At 37.6% G+C, this 16,853-nt stretch overlaps 1 protein-coding gene across 3 annotated transcripts in view; it reads right to left on the bottom strand.

Annotated features, from left to right (window-relative positions):
• ARHGEF28 (Rho guanine nucleotide exchange factor 28) overlaps positions 1–16,853 on the bottom strand; it is a 311,840-nt gene that overhangs the window by 59,665 nt on the left and 235,322 nt on the right. For all 3 annotated transcript variants that reach the window (XM_060093040.1, XM_060093041.1, XM_060093042.1), the window contains 3 exons: positions 13,679–13,926; positions 2,562–2,684; positions 1,242–1,359 (listed from right to left, as the gene is read on the bottom strand). In XM_060093040.1, coding sequence (XP_059949023.1) covers positions 1,242–1,359; positions 2,562–2,684; positions 13,679–13,926 — 489 coding nt within the window. The remainder of the gene's footprint in view (positions 1–1,241; positions 1,360–2,561; positions 2,685–13,678; positions 13,927–16,853) is intronic.

Genomic DNA, 16,853 nt, shown 5'->3' with positions numbered 1-16,853 from the left:
TAGCTGGCCTAACACAGTCCGACAGATGTTAGTCTTTGAGTATTGTATTAAACTTAAGAAAGAGAATATAACCATAATATAAACTAAAAGTCTTAATTTTGTTTTCATTCTTTAACTGAGAACAAAATTATGAGGCTTTTCTCTTTCTACTGTGCTTATATTTTCTTTTATGTTAAATTATAGGAAGCAATACAAATGGGACATAAGGAATGGATGCTACCATTCCTGCCTGAACTTAGATCCTAATGTGACTAAAAAAAAATGGAAAGACCAAATCATGCGTTTCTATTCACTGAGACCCCTTCCAAATAAAGGATGTTAAAAGTTGACTTTTTAGAGTGGGAATTTAAGATCTCATTACCACTTTCATGATCTCCAAGGCAGTTGGTCATAATAAAGATAATAAAAACAGCTCCCACTTATCAAGCACCTTGTTTATACCAGGCTGTGTACTGGGCACTTTCTGAGACAATCTCACTTAATCCTCACAACAATTCCATAAGATAAAGATTAGTATTCTCGTTTGGTAGCAGAGAGAACTGAGGCTCATTTCATTACCTTGCCCAACTAATGAGCGGCAGAGCCAAGTACCTGCAACGGCCATGCAAGTTTACGCAAGGCCAAACCAAAGCCCTTGTTAACAGAAGACACTACCACCCTAATAATTTACTCACGATCAATAAGCTAGCTTGAGGAACAGGCACTTTTATCTGTCCATTCATTGCACTGTTATATTTATTGATTGATTGATAACTTATTCTGCACTAGGTATTGAATCTAGACCCCTCAAGGAGCTTACGGGCCAGCCATGTGCATTAACAGGTTCTTAAAGGACATCCAGATGTTAATCCTTGAACCTGATGAATTGACAGGGTCAAAAATAGCTCCTTCATAAATCATTCTCAATCTAATAAATCACTACTGGGAAGGTAATAGGAAGATGAAGAAGAAGAGGTATTAAGGTCTGGATATGGGGGAAATACAGATGGGAAGGGTAGGGTCAAAGTATGAGGAAGTCTACTTGCTTTGGGCTGCTTGGAGGGATTCAGACTACTGGCCAAGTCACATTATGAAAGATAACTTTTCAAAATGGATCCAAATCGTAAGGCTTCACAGTTTTTCCATAACGAAAAATCTTTATGAATCAGGCACCCACAAGCATTTATAGCTGTTTACAACACCTCAGCTATGTTTAAAACTAATGAAAGAGGCAAATGTTTATCCCAGAAGTCATCACTCACCCTTTGTGTACTGCAATATCCTTTCCACCAAGACAGGGTATTTTGTGATGCGTTGAGTGACCAGCAGAATGCATTCTGGAATTCCTCGGCGTCGAGCCAAAAGATTACTATTTCGGAGCTTAAAAAAATATATATATATGTATATATTTTTTAATTTTAATATACACAAACACTACCTGTATTTTCTTTTTAGGTAGGAATTTAATAATACAAAGAATCTGCAATAGTATAATTCTATTCAGACGTAACATGCTGCATCATTAATTAAAACTTGATATAGTCATTAAGTTGTATACTTTGAAATTAATTTCAATAACCCAACTCTCCAAGATTAAGAAGTTTCAAGTTACACTGATGTACTTAGAGTTAATTCCAAAAATGAGCAGGTTTGAAGACTTATAAGTGCTAAGATTCATGAATAGCAGAAGTTTTGAAAAATACTCAGAAATCAAAGTTACACTTTGAACATGAGTGTGCAATTAACTGTTTGTTTTTCTGACAGGTTTTCCTCTACATTTGTTATTATTCATCATAGCATTTAAGTTTCCTCTAATCTGGGCAACTTTTTTCTAAATATCTCAAAGCCTTATTTTCAAGTTCTCAATACACAAGTATGTTTAAAAAAAAAAAAGGAGGAGAATCCAGTAGCATTCTTAAAATGGTAGATAAAAAATTAGAATCTATGAAACTCTAAAGGACAAATTTCTTCAATAAATAAGTAGGACACCAAAAAAATGGGATGGGAAGCATTCAATGTAAAGGCGATTTAAAAGACATAACCCCCCATGGATAATATATAAACCTTGGTCAGATCCTGATCCAATTTCATGAGCTAATGAGGGGAATTTGATTACTGGCCAGCTGTTTGAAGATATTAAAGAATTATTGTATATTTAAGTGGAATAATGCCACTGTAATTTTTAAAAGATATATTGTTCAGTGATACAAGTTATATATGAAATGATGTGCATCACAGACTTGCTTCAAATTAATCCAGTGGGGATGGGGTGGGTTCTTTATTTTTACTGTGGTTCTTCTGATTTATAACTTGTCAGGGCATGAAAAGCTTCACAGGATATTACAAAGGTGCTCAGAAGTATGAAGAACATGGCTTCGCAAGTATAAATACAAAAGTAAATGATTCGGGAGAAATATTTTACTAACACAGAAAAAGAGGCTTTCTATCTTTGCCACAAACTTATCACTTCCTTCTTCCCTGAAAAATAGTACCTAGATGTGAAACTTGGTTAGATCATCTAAAAAACAAGTATGAACTTCATGCTGGCTTACCATTTTGTAACAGAGTTTTAAAATACTTGCCTTAATAAAATTCTGAAACTTTTTATTCTGCTGGAGTTCTTTAAAGAGGCTAACAGCCTCCTTGTGGTGGCTACAGAATTCCCCATATATTTTCTTCATTTTGTTTGCATTTTCTTCTGAAAACTGAGAAGAAAAACATTTCAATGATGGTTTATAAATTTAGTCAGTTCTAAACAGTAAAAAGAACATGCAATTTTCATATATTTCAGTACATTCTTGGCAAATAAAGAATAAACATCCAGGAATTCCTGACCACAATCACTTCTTTTCCCCAGATACTTTTTAAATTAAAGTAAGAGGAAGTAGTCAAGAGGTAAGAGGAAGACATCAACCTAATGTGATTATATTATATTGAACCAACTCAATTATCAATAGCCCAATGAAAAACATTTGATATCTTCTATTTTTGTGTGTTTATGCAACTTTATAATTTCAATTTATAGTTTTAATACTTTTATAGATTGAAGGGTATGGGGCACATTTGGGGATCCTCAGGAAGGTTCACATTTACACTGAGTAACTGATCATGTCCATGAACTCAGTCCTCGTTGGGAATTTAATTTTTGTCATCACAAATGGATCAACAGGCAGGTTATCATTAGCCAAGATGACAGAGAAAGATGAGTAACCAGAAGGCCAATTTATTAACTGATGGACACAAGTAGAGATGTGGGCTGGATATTTCAATAACCTTGACCTGCAGAAAAATCTCTGTAGAAAAATCTACATGGGAACAACTTAGAATCATATGGTTGTATGGAGAGAATCAGCTGAATAATTTGAATGCCAACGTTTCAGACTCTGATGACCCTATGTATACATGTGGGTGTTGAAGATCATTGTAACAGACACCAGAACACACCTACACCTCCTTAGAAAGTATTTAAAATGTACATCCCTATCTCTGGTCTTTTCAACTTTGCTCACAGTTTTATCTATGCTTGAGGCCAATACATCTTACGAGATGATCCTTAAACCACCAACAATAATATATAGGTATAAATTTAACAAAACCTACACAGGCCTTGTGTGCTGAAAACAAACTACACAATGCTAATGAAAGAACTCAAATAAGATTTAAATAAATATACCATGTTCATAGATTGGAAGACTCAACATAGTAAAAATGTCAATTCTCCCCAAATTAATGTACAGGTTTAATGCAATTCTTATCAAATGCCAGCAAGTGTCTGTACATATAGACAAGATTATTCTAGAATTTATATCAAAAGGTAAAGAAACTAGGATAAAAACAATTTTTGGAAAAGAAGAATAAAGTGAAAGAACTCAGTCTAGACAATTTTAAGATTTATTCTATAACTACTGTAATTATGACTATGGAAAGATACATATAGATCAATGGAACAAAATAGGAACCCAAAATGCCCAAGAGATTTTGACAGAAGGCAAAAGCAATTTATTGGAGGAAGGATAGCCCTTTCAACAAATGATATTGGAGCAGCTGAACATCCACAGGTCAAAAAATAATAATAATAACCTTGACCAAAGTCTCATATTTTATACAAAAAGTAACTCCAAATGGATCACAGACCTAAATATAAAACATAAAACTATAAAACTTTTAGAAAAAAAAATAGGAGAAAATCTTTGGGATCTCAGGCTAGACAAAGAGGTCTTAGACTTGAAATCAAAAGCATGATCCCTAAAATATGAGGGAGTCCGGGAAAAAGTCTGGCCTGTGCAAGAGGCAAGAGACCATTGTTTCAAGGTGTGCGAGGAGAGGGGATTCATAGCACCGCCTAAATGAGCTTCAGAGACGGGCGTGAGCCGCGGCTATCAGCGTGGACACCAGAGACTGGCATGAAACGCTAAGGCTGCTGCTGTAGCCGCCAAGAATCCTGTGTGCAAGCACAGGTCACTATCCACACCTCCTCTCCTGGGAGGCTTTGCAGCCCGCCACTGCCAGGGTCCCGGGATCCAGGGACAACTTCCCTGGGAAAACACACGGCGCACCTCAGGCTGGTGCAAAGTCACGCTGACCTCTGCTGCTGCAGGCTCGCCCCGCATTCTGTACCCCTCCCTCCCCAAGGCCTGAGTGAGCCAGAGCCAGTGAGTCAGCTGCTCCTTTAATTCCCTCCTGTCTGGGCAAAGAACAGATGCCAGAGGGCAACCTACATGCAGAGGAGCGGCCAAATCGAAAGCTGAACCCCAGGAGCTGTGCGAACGAAGAAGAGAAAGGGAAATCTCTCCCAGCAGCCTCAGGAGCAGCGGGTTAAATCTCCACAATCAACTTGATGTACCCTGCATCTGTGGAATACCTGAATAGGCAACGATTATCCCAAATTGAGGAGGTGGACTTTGGGAGCAACTGTAGACATGGGGTTTGCTGTATGGGACTGACTAGATTCTGATTTTTATGTTTATCTTAGTATAGTTTTTAGTGCTTGTTATCATTGGTGGATTTGTTTATTGGTTTGGTCGCTCTGTTCTTTTTTTTAATTACTTAAAAAAAATTTTTATTTTAATAACATTATTCTTATTTTTTATTTTAATAACTTTTTTTTTCTTTCTTTCTTTCATTTTTCCTCCCTTTTCTTCTGAACCGTGTGGCTGACAGGGTCTTGGTGCTCTGGCTGGATGTCAGGCCTGAGCATCTGAGGTGGGAGAGCTGAGCTCAGGACACTGGACCACCAGAGACCTTCCGGCCCCACGTAATATCAATCGGCGAGAGCTCTCCCAGAGATCTCTGTCTCAATGCTAAGACCCAGCTCCACTCAATGACCAGCAAGCTCCAGTGCTGGATACCCCATGCCAAACAACTAGCAAGACAGGAACACAACCACACCCATTAGCAGAGAGGCTGCCTAAAATCATAAGTTCACAGACACCCTAAAACTCACCACCAGATATGGTCCTGTCCACCAGAAAGACAAGATCCAGCCTCACCCACCAGAACACAGGCACCAGTCCCCTCCACCAGGAAGCCTACACAACCCACTGAACCAACCTTACCCACTGGGGGCAGACACCAAAAACAATGGGAACTACAAAACTGCAGCCTGCAAAAATGAGACCCCAGTTAAGAAAGTTAAGCAAAATGAGCAGACAGAGAAATACACAGTAGATGAAGGAGCAAAGTAAAAACCCACCAGACCAAACAAATGAAGAGGAAATAGGCAGTCTACCTGTAAAAGAATTCAGAGTAATGATAGTAAACATGATCCAAAATCTTGGAAATAGAATGGAGAAAATACAAGAAATGCTTAACAAGGACCTAGAAGAACTAAAGAGCAAACAAACAATGATGAATACAGTAAATGAAATTAAAAATTCTCTAGAAGGAATGAATAGCAGAATAACTGAGGCAGAAGAACGGATAAGTGACCAGGAAGATAAAATAGTGGAAATAACTACCACAGAGCAGAATAAAGAATGAAAAGAACTGAGGACAGTCTCAGAGACCTCTAGGACAACATCAAATGCACCACCATTCAAATTATAGGGGTTCCAGAAGAAGAAGAGAAAAAGAAAGGGACTGAGAAAATATTTGAAGAGATTATAGTTGAAAACTTCCCTAACATGCGAAAGGAAATAGTCAATCAAGTCCAGGAAGCACAGAGAGTCGCATACAGGATAAATCCAAGAAGAAACATGCCAAGACACATATTAATCAAACTATCAAAAATTAAACACAAAGAAAAAATATTAAAAGCAGAAAGGGAAAAGCAACAAATAACATACAAGGAAATCCCCATAAGGTTAACAGCTGATCTTTCAGCAGAAACTCTGCAGGCCAGAAGGGAGTGGCAGGACATATTAAAAGTGATTAAAGGGAAAAACCTACAACAAAGATTACCCAGCAAGCATCTCATTCAGATTCGATGGAGAAATTAAAACCTTTACAGACAAGCAAAAGCTAAGAGAAATCAGCACCACCAAACCAGCTTTACAACAAATGCTAAAGGAACTTCTCTACGCAGGAAACACAAGAGAAGAAAAAGACCTACAATAACAAACCCAAAACAATTAAGAAAATTGTAATAGGAAAATACATATCGATAACTACATTAACTGTAAATGGATTAAATGGCCCAACCAAAAGACATAGACTGGCTAAATGGATACAAAAACAAGGCCCGTATATATGCTGTCTACAAGAGACCCACTTCAGACCTAGGGACACATACAGACTGAAAGTGAGGGGATGGAAAAAGATATTCCATGCAAATGGAAATCAAAAGAAGGCTGGAGTAGCAATTCTCATATCAGACAAAATAGACTTTAAAATAAAGACTATTACAAGAGACAAAAAAGGACACTACATAATGATCAAGGGATCAATCCAAGAAGAAGATATAACAATTTAAAATACTTAAGCACCCACCATAGGAGCACCTCAATACATAAGGCAAATGCTAAAAGCCATAAAAGGGGAAATCGACAGTAACAAAATCATAGTAGGGGACTTTAACACCCCACTTTCACCAATGGACAGATCATCCAAAATGAAAATAAATAGGGAAACATAAGCTTTAAATGACACATTAAACAAGATGGACATAATTGATATTTAAAGACATCCCATCCAAAAACAACAGAATACACTTTCTTCTCAAGTGCTCATGGAACAGTCTCCAGGATAGATCATATCTTGGGTCACAAATCAAGCCTTGGTAAATTTAAGAAAATTGAAATCATATCAACACATATCACAACTCTACAAGACTAGATATCAATTACAGGAAAAAAACTGTAAAAAATACAAACACATGGAGGCTAAACAATATACTACTAAATAACCAAGAGATCACTGAAGAAATCAAAGAGGAAATCAAAAAATACCTAGAAACAAATGAGAATGAAAACACGACAACCCAAAATCTATACGATGAAACAAAAGCAGTTCTAAGAGGGAAGTTTATAGCAATACAATCCTACCTCAAGAAACAAGAAACATCTCAAATAAACAACCTAACCTTACACCTAAAGCAATTAGAGAAAGAACAAAAAAAACCCCAAAATTGGCAGAAGGAAAGAAATCATAAAAATCAGATCAGAAATAAATGAAAAAGAAATGAAGGAAACAATAGCAAAGCTCAATAAAACTAAAAGCTGGTTCTTTGAGAGGATAAACAAAATTGATAAACCATTAGCCAGACTCATCAAGAAAAAAGGGAAAAGACTTAAATCAACAGAATTAGAAATGAAAAGGGAGACGTAAGAACAGACACTGCAGAAATACAAAGGATCATGAGAGATTACTACAAGCAACTAAATGCCAATAAAATGGACAACTTGGAAGAAATGGACAAATTCTTAGAAAAGCACAACCTTCTGAGACTGAACCAGGAAGAAATAGAAGATATAAACAGACCAATCACAAGCACTGAAATTGAAATTGTAATTAAAAATCTTCCAACAAACAAAAGCCCAGGACCAGATAGCTTCACAGGTGAATTCTATCAAACATTTAGAGAAGAGCTAACACCTATCCTTCTCAAACTCTTCCAAAATATAGCAGAGGGAGGAACACTCCCAAACTCATTCTACGAGGCCACCATCACCCTGATACCAAAACCAAACAAAGCTGTCACAAAGAAAGAAAACTACAGGCCAATATCATTGATGAACATAGATGCAAAAATCCTCAACAAAAGACTAGTAAACAGAATCCAGCAGCACATTAAAAGGATCAAACACTGTGATCAACTGGGGTTTATCCAGGGAATGCAAGGATTCTTCAATATAGGCAAATCAATCAATGTGATACACCATATTAAGAACCTGAAGGATAAAAACCATATGATCATCTCAATAGATGCAGAAAAAGCTTTTGACAAAATTCAACACCCATTTAGGATAAAAACCCTCCAGAAAGTAGGCATACAGGGAACTTACATCAACATAATAAAGTCCATATATGACAAACCCACAGCCAACATCATCCTCAATGGTGAAAAACTGAAACCACTTCCACTAAGATAAGGAACAAGACAAGGTTCCCCACTCTCACCACTATTATTCAACATAGTTTTGGAAGTTTTAGCCACAGCAATCAGAGAAGAAAAAGAAATAAAAGGAATCCAAATTGTGAAAGAAGAAGTAAAACTGTCAATGTTTGCAGATGACATGATACTATACATAGAGAATCCTAATGATGCTACCAGAAAACTACTAGAGCTAATCAATGAATTTGGTAATGTAGCAGGATACAAAATTAATGCACAGAAATCTCTTACATTCCTATACACTAATGATGAAACATCTGAAAGAGAAATTAAGGAAACACTCCCATTTACCATTGCAACAAAAAGAATAAAATACCTAGGAATAAACCTACCTAAGGAGACAAAAGACGTGTATGTAGAAAACTATAAGACACTGATGAAAGAAATTAAAGATGATACAAACAGATGGAGAGATATACCATGTTCTTGGATTGGAAGAATCAATACTGTGAAAATGATTATACTACCCAAAGCAATCTACAGATTCAATGCAATCCCTATCAAACTACCAATGGCATTTTTCACAGAACTAGAACAAAAAATATCACAATTTGTATGGAAACACAAAAGACCCCGAATAGCCAAAACAATCTTGAGAAAGAAAAACGGAGCTGGAGGAATCAGGCTCTCTGACTTCATACTATACTACAAAGCTACAGCAATCAAGACAGTACTGTACTGGCACAAAATCAGAAATACAGATTAATGGAACAGGAGAGAAAGCCCAGAGATAAACCCACACACATATGGTCACCTTATCTTTGATAAAGGAGGCAAGAATATACAATGGAGAAAAGACAGCCTCTTCAATAAGTGGTGCTGGGAAAACTGGACAGCTACATGTAAAAGAATGAAATTAGAACACTCCCTAACACCATACACAAAAATAAACTCAAAATGGATTAAAGACCTAAATGTAAGGCCAGACACTATAAAACTCTTAGAGGAAAACATAGGCAGAATACTCTATGACATAAATCACAGCAAGATCCTTTGTGACTCACCTCCAAGAGAAATGGAAATAAAAACAAAAATAAACAAATGGGACCCCAAAATTTAAAAAAAATAAATAAAAACAAATAGGACCTAATGAAACTTAAAAGCTTTTGCACAGCAAAGGAAACCATAAAAAAGACGAAAAGACAACCCTCAGAATGGGAGAAAATATTTGCAAATGAAGCAACTGACAAAGGATTAGTCTCCAAAATATACAAGCAGCTCAATATCAAAAAAACAAACAACCCAATCCAAAAATGGGCAAAGACCTAAACAGACATTTCTCCAAAGAAGATATATAGATTGCCAACAAACACATCAAAGGATGCTCAACATCACTAATCATTAGCGAAATGTAAATCAAAACTACAATGAGGTATCACCTCACACCAGTCAGAATGGACATCATCAAAAAATCTACAAACAATAAATGCTGGAGAGGGTGTGGAGAAAAGGGAACCCTCTTGCACTGTTGGTGGGAATGTAAATTGATACAGCCACTATGGAGAACAGTATGGAGATTCCCTAAAAAACTAAAAACAGAACTACCCTACAACCCAGCAATCCCACTACTGGGCATATATCCTGAGGAAACCATAATTCAAAAAGAATCATGTACCACAATGTTCACTGCAGCACTATTTACAATAGCCATGACATGGAAGCAACCTAAGTGTCCACTGACAGATGAATGGATAAAGAAGATGTGACATATATATACAATGGAATATTACTCAGCCATAAAAAGAAACGAATTGAGTTATTTGAAATGAGATGGATGGACCTAGAGTCTGTCATACAAAGTGAAAATAAATCAGAAAGAGAAAAATAAATACCGTATGCTGACACATATATATTGAATCTAAAAAAAAAAAAAAAAAGTGGTTCTGAAGAACCTAGGGGCAGGACAGGAACAAAGACGCAGATGTAGAGAATGGACTTGAGGACACGGGAAGGGGGAAGGGTAAGCTGGGACAAAGTGAGAGAGTGGCACGGACATATATACACTACCAAATGTAAACCAGATAGTGGGAAGCAGCTGCATAGCACAGGGAGATCAGCTGTGGGCTTTGTGACCACTTAGAGGGGGGGATAGCGAGAGTGGGAGGGAGAGAGCCGCAAGAGGGAGGAGATATGGTGATATATGTATATGTATAGCTGATTCACTTTGTTATACAGCAGAAACTAACACAACATCGTAAAGCAATTATACTCCAATAAAGATGTTAAGAAATAAATAAATAAACAAACTGTGGTACATTCATACTCTGGTATACAACTCAACAGTAAAAAGGAATGAACTACTGACATACACAGCCATCTAGATGATGCAGAGAATTGTGCTGAGTGAAAAAAAGCCAATCCAAAAGGGACATACTGTGTATATAATCTATATAACATGTATGTAATTTATATAACTGGATTGAAATGACAAAATTATAGAAAGAACAGATTAGTGATTGCCAGCAGTTGGGAACAGGAGGGAAGTAGGTGTGGCTATAAAATGGCCAGATGAGCAATCCTTATTGTGATAGAAATGTTCTGGCGTTTTGCTGTATCCCTATCAGTATCCTGGTTGTGGTACTGTATTATAGCTCTGTAAGATATTACCATTGGGGAAAAAATAATTTTAAAATGTCAACCCCCTGACCCAATCCTATCAAACAACACACTAGGGATTGGGAGCACAGAATACCTCGTTCTTAACAAGCTTTAGGAGATTCCTATGTACCTGAAATTGGAAAACCACTGCTATATATCAAGTATGTTCCACATGTTCACAAATTCTCACCAACACCGCAAGTTCCCACTGACTAAGTTACCATCATATTCCAGCCCAGCCTCCTGAGATCTATGGAGTCCCCGAGGTTGGAGTGTGGGATTTCCCCAGACTCTCTCATACATCCTTCAACAGCTTGCTCTCCCTCTGCTCCTACAGAGTGCCACTCCCATAGCCATTGTCTGAGGACTTTGCTAATACATTCTTCAGGAGATAACTTTATTTACATAGTATTGGAAGGAAGCCCTAGCCATACCCACTAAGCATGTCCACCAACAGGAACACAAAAGCAGACTTAATCCTTTTCTCTGAATACCGAGGATTTTCCTTTTCATCCAAAAGACCACCAGGCTCACCCTGTGTAATAGCCAATTTCCCAAAACTTGTCCTCAAATTCCATAAAATTAAATAAAAAATATATCTGGTAAAGATGTGAAATTTTTGTTAACTATGAAAGTGACACAAGAACGAAAAAATGTTTTAAATTATTAGAATTAAAAGTCATGATTGTTTGTATCAAGGAACGAGAGATTGTGCAAATACTTTCAAATGATAAAATAAGCTCGCACTTCATTTTTGAATGCACTCACTCGGATTCAAGTTCACCAAGACACAATCAGACATTTTTATTCAAACTGTCTTCCCAAGTACTTTACGGTCTCTTAACCTGGCACTGTATATGTTTCAGGTGAATTATGAAGACAGAACAGGTCTAGGACTTCAAAGATAATATGCAAAGCACATAGTGCTTTGACTAGAAACTTATAACTAGTGTGGATTTTTACATTGTTAGACATGAGGAAGAAGATTTTGGGCAATTGTCAGGATTCTTTCTTCTTTTTGTGTATTAAAAATATTTGTATTTAAGCATATTTAAATGTTTAACCTATAGACCAACAGCTAAACTTGACTGGTGTGTGTGACAGGGTGAAACTGATACAAAATTAATATTTTGGAGGGGACATTTTGGCATCTACTTAGAGAACGCCAAACTAAAGTAATTAGGGATAGATCTCCATGCCTTTCCTCAAATGCTGTAAGTGACTGCAAAACATAGCATTGGAGTGAATTCCTGGTGTGTTTTTCCCAAGTGACCCCTTCATTCAATAAACACTTATAGTACCAAGCACTGTTCTAGGTGTTGAAATACAGTGGTAACCAAACAGACGAGACTTCCTGCCTTACTGGGACTTACAGACTAGTGGTGTTAGAAAGCCTCCCCAGAATGTCACTGTGGATATCACAAAGATATATTCTTTTTTTTTTTTTTTTTTTTTTTTGCGGTACATGGGCCTCTCACTGTTGTGGCCTCTCCCGTTGCGGAGCACAGGCTCCGGATGCGCGGGCTCAGCGGCCATGGCTCACGGGCCCAGCCGCTCCGCGGCATGTGGGATCTTCCCAGACTGGGGCACGAACCCACGTCCCCTGCATTGGCAGGCAGACTCCCAACCACTGCGCCACCAGGGAAGCCCACAAAGATATATTCTTAACTCAGATCCCAGCTATGCCACTTAGGAGATGTGTGACCTTGAGAAAGTCATTACTTCTCCATGCCTCAGTTTTAGGGAAAATAAATATTTGCCTCACTGTGTTGTGTTGGTTAAGTGAGGTAATATAATGGAAGTACCTTGAAAGTCCCTGCTGCTGGATACATGTTATTTAACTTCTGTATTAGCATGTTTTAAATGCAGAGCCTCTTTCAGAGAGATCGGGGACCAATACAAATTGTCAAAAGTAAGGTGTTTTTTTTTTTTTTTTTTTTAACTACGAGAGTGGCACAGCCCATTCTCACTGATGCTTCAAACATCCCAAGCACCTAAAAAGTGCCCCCTTTGAGTGAGATTTGCTTGTCTTATCCCCCAGGCATGAACTCCAGGGCTTTCATGATAATAGATCTGCCTCACTCTTCCTAAAATTAGGCAGCACTTATCTTGGAGATATCCGTGAGACTGTCACGGGCCACTCAGGAAGGCATGTTACTAGAGAGCCCATCACATCAAGAAGTCTAAGTAGGGAATTCCTTGGTGGTCTAGTGATTAGGACTCCACGCTTTCGCTGCCGAGGGCAAGGGTTCAATCCCTGCTTGGGGAACTAAGATCCTGCAAGCCGCACAGCGCAGCAAAAAAAAACAAAAACAAACAGTCTATGTAAATTTTCTCCATCCAAGTCCTGTGACACACAGAAGAGTCACTGGCTATTAAAAACTCTCAGACATCGGTCATACACACCAACATCAAATAAAAGACAACCAGCTAAACCCATCTGTCAATAATCATAATGAAATCAATTCCAGTTCTCTGCAGGCTTTGAATACTCTAGACATCTGCATACCTTTAGGCTTTGAGGTTTTAAGACCTTTATACCTTTCTCACCTGTTGTACTAGAATATCTCCCATTCGGTTGATGACGAAATTCCTGTCGTTGCCAATACAGGATTCTTGCCTTCGCTCCTTCATACTATAGAAGAAATGCCTGTGGATTTCAAGTAACTCATCTAAACAGGGGAAGATTTTATCCACCGTGCTGTGGTCAAGCTGCAGCTCCTCCTTCATCCCTTTCCTGAAGATCTCGGACATGATGAACAGGGTCTGGATGTGATGCATTTCTGTCTGCATTAACTCTGAAACAGGTGAGCAGAAACAAGCTTTAAAAACACAAGTGTCCTCTGATGTTAACTAGACTTACTGTGGTGACCATTTTGCAATACAGACAATTATTAAGTTGTACATCTGAAACTAATATAATGTTGTATGTCAATTATACCTCAATTTTTAAAAATGTATCCCTATTGACATAAATTAGTAGCTAAACACTGTATGTTACACAAATAAAATAAAAGAAGAGGGAATGTTTAGGAATAATAATATTCTTCTACTGTTGAAGTCAGCATTAATTAAACATTTAATGTAAGCTCAAAATATTAAACTATTCTCTTTTTTCCTGACATTATATGAGGATATGTATAAGTCAAGTCCAAGATGTAAGAATCCAATGTATCAAACTTTCATAATATAACCAGCTAACATCTTTAGGTATCTTCAGTTGGGCACCAGGTTTTATTTTCCCCTGAATGCTCTATAAAATGTAACTTAGTTTACCTCTTTTCTTTCTTTTTCCTTCTTTCATTTTTTTGTGTGTTTTTTATTGAGTAGGAGCACAATTAATTTGGTGAATTATGTTGAATTAAATATAATAAAGTTCCTCAATGCATACAACAGTAGGTCCTTTCTATTATTGGATCTGTCTCTGAAATTCCATTTTCTCCAGGAGAAAACAATGTGTCATGATCAAGAGACATCATCAAGAAAGTGAAAAGACAACCTATACAATGGGAGAAAATATTTGCAAATATTTGATATTTGATAAGGTATTTGATAAGGGACTTGAGTCCAGAATATATAAAGAACACTTATGACTCAACAACAACAAAAAAACCCACTTCAAAATAGGCCAAAGGGGCTTCCCTGGTGGCGCAGTGGTTGAGAGTCCGCCTGCCGATGCAGGGGATATGGGTTCGTGCCCCGGTCCGGGAAGATCCCACATGCCACGGAGCGGCTGGGCCCGTGAGCCATGGCCGCTGAGCCTGCGCGTCCGGAGCCTGTGCTCCGCAACGGGGAGAGGCCACAACAGTGAGAGGCCTGCGTACCGCAAAAAGAAAAAAAAAAAAAAAAATAGGCCAAAGATTTGAATATACGTTTCTCTAAAGAGATATACCAATGGCCAATGTGCACATGAAAAGATGCACAACATCATTAGCCATCAGGGAAATACAAACCAAAACCACAATGAGGCACCACTTTACACACACTACAATAATTGTAAGTTAAAGGATGAACAATAAAGAAGCCTTGGTAAGCTGTGGAGAAACTGAAACCCTTATACATTGCTGGTGTGAATGTAAAATGGTACAGCTGCTTTGGAAAATAGGCAGTTCTTCAAAAGGTTAAACATAAAGTACCATGTGACCTCCACAGTGGTTAACCCAAAATGACCATCAAGTCATGATTAGATGAACAAAGTGTAGTATATCTATACAATGAAATATTACTCAGCCACAAAAAGGAATAGAGTGCTGATTTCTATTACAGCATGGGTGAACCTTGAAAACAATATGTTAAGTGAAAGAAGCCAGGCCCAAAAAACTAAATATTGTAATGTTCATAGGGACATATTCATAGGGAGAGAAAGTAGATTAGTGGTTGCCAGGTACTGGTGGGAGGGGACAAAGGGGAGTGACTGCTAATGGGCACAGGGTTTCTTTCTGGAGTGATGAAAACGCTCTGGAATTAAACAGTGGTTGATGGTTGCACAACTTTATAAATATACTAAAACTTTACAAATATACTACAATATAGATTATACACTGTAAAGGGGTGAAATTTATATCTCAATTTTTTGTGACTATATCTCAATTTTAAAAATGCATCATGAGAGAAAACAATAATTCACAATTTGTAGGAGCATCAGAAGTACAAGTTCTAGATTAATGAGTATTTCCAAACTCATGTACATGTTTTGAAAAAGAACACAAAACATCAGCCATGGAGGATAAACAAATCTAAATGTAGCTTTGTTTATTATTTTATCATAAACAAAACTCTAATTGGGAACTGACTAACTTTAAATTATTATTATTAATTATTGTATCCTACCATATTTTTAATATCTACTCCATACTAAGCATCTACCATACCCGTTAATCCATTTATCTGTTATGACCCCCAAAATAGGAATGATTTTCCTTATCTTTAAAAGAGAGACATGAAGAAGAGAGGTGAAGGATTTTCCCTGGAACACAAGACTTTCTGACCCTGAGGCCATGCTGTGAACTACACGATATAATTCATCCCACATGGGTGAGATTATTTTTAATAATATATGAAATCAAGAAATAAATGAAGAAAAATTACAGTATAATATAAATTAAGTGAGAAATACTAAAGGGGACAGTATCACTCTTTCCAAGGTAGCTCCCACCTGCACAGCCCTAGATGCCAGCACACTACACATCGGCTCCTCTGGTCTACATAACCACCACTTCACACAGGAGAAAAGCGGCCATCGTTGCCACCGGACTTTGCGGCCCATGCTTTGTACACACAGAATTAGCAAAAACTAAGAGTTAATCTCATATTTAAGGTAAGGTATTTTCTTGGAACCACATTTTAGCATCTACTTCATACTTGAAAAATTTTTAAACTTCATTTTTTCCTAACTAGTCTATAATCTAACCTCCCTTAATTCAGACGGCCTTCACCCCAAATAGCATGAAATCGTAAAACCTCCCACAGTTGAATTCCATACTCAGGACTGAGGCACACAATCACACACGGCCCTAAGCCAGGTGCCGCCAGTCCCTCTGCGTCTATGTGAGTCACAGTCTCTGGCTGTGTGCAAGCAAACTACAGGGCCCTGCATGCAGCAGTCCTGACTACCCTACCTTAAAATATGTGAACAGTCACTGTGATTCATACAACAGAAGAGGTGAAAGAGTAGAGACCATGCCTAAGTAAACTTGAAAAGGGTAGAAGACATAAAATTTGCTTA

This window comes from Mesoplodon densirostris, chromosome 3 (genome assembly GCF_025265405.1).
Source record: "Mesoplodon densirostris isolate mMesDen1 chromosome 3, mMesDen1 primary haplotype, whole genome shotgun sequence".
NCBI lineage: Eukaryota > Metazoa > Chordata > Mammalia > Artiodactyla > Ziphiidae > Mesoplodon > Mesoplodon densirostris.
The sequence above is the reverse complement of the archived record's forward strand: the minus strand, read 5'-3'. Positions and strand labels throughout refer to the sequence as shown.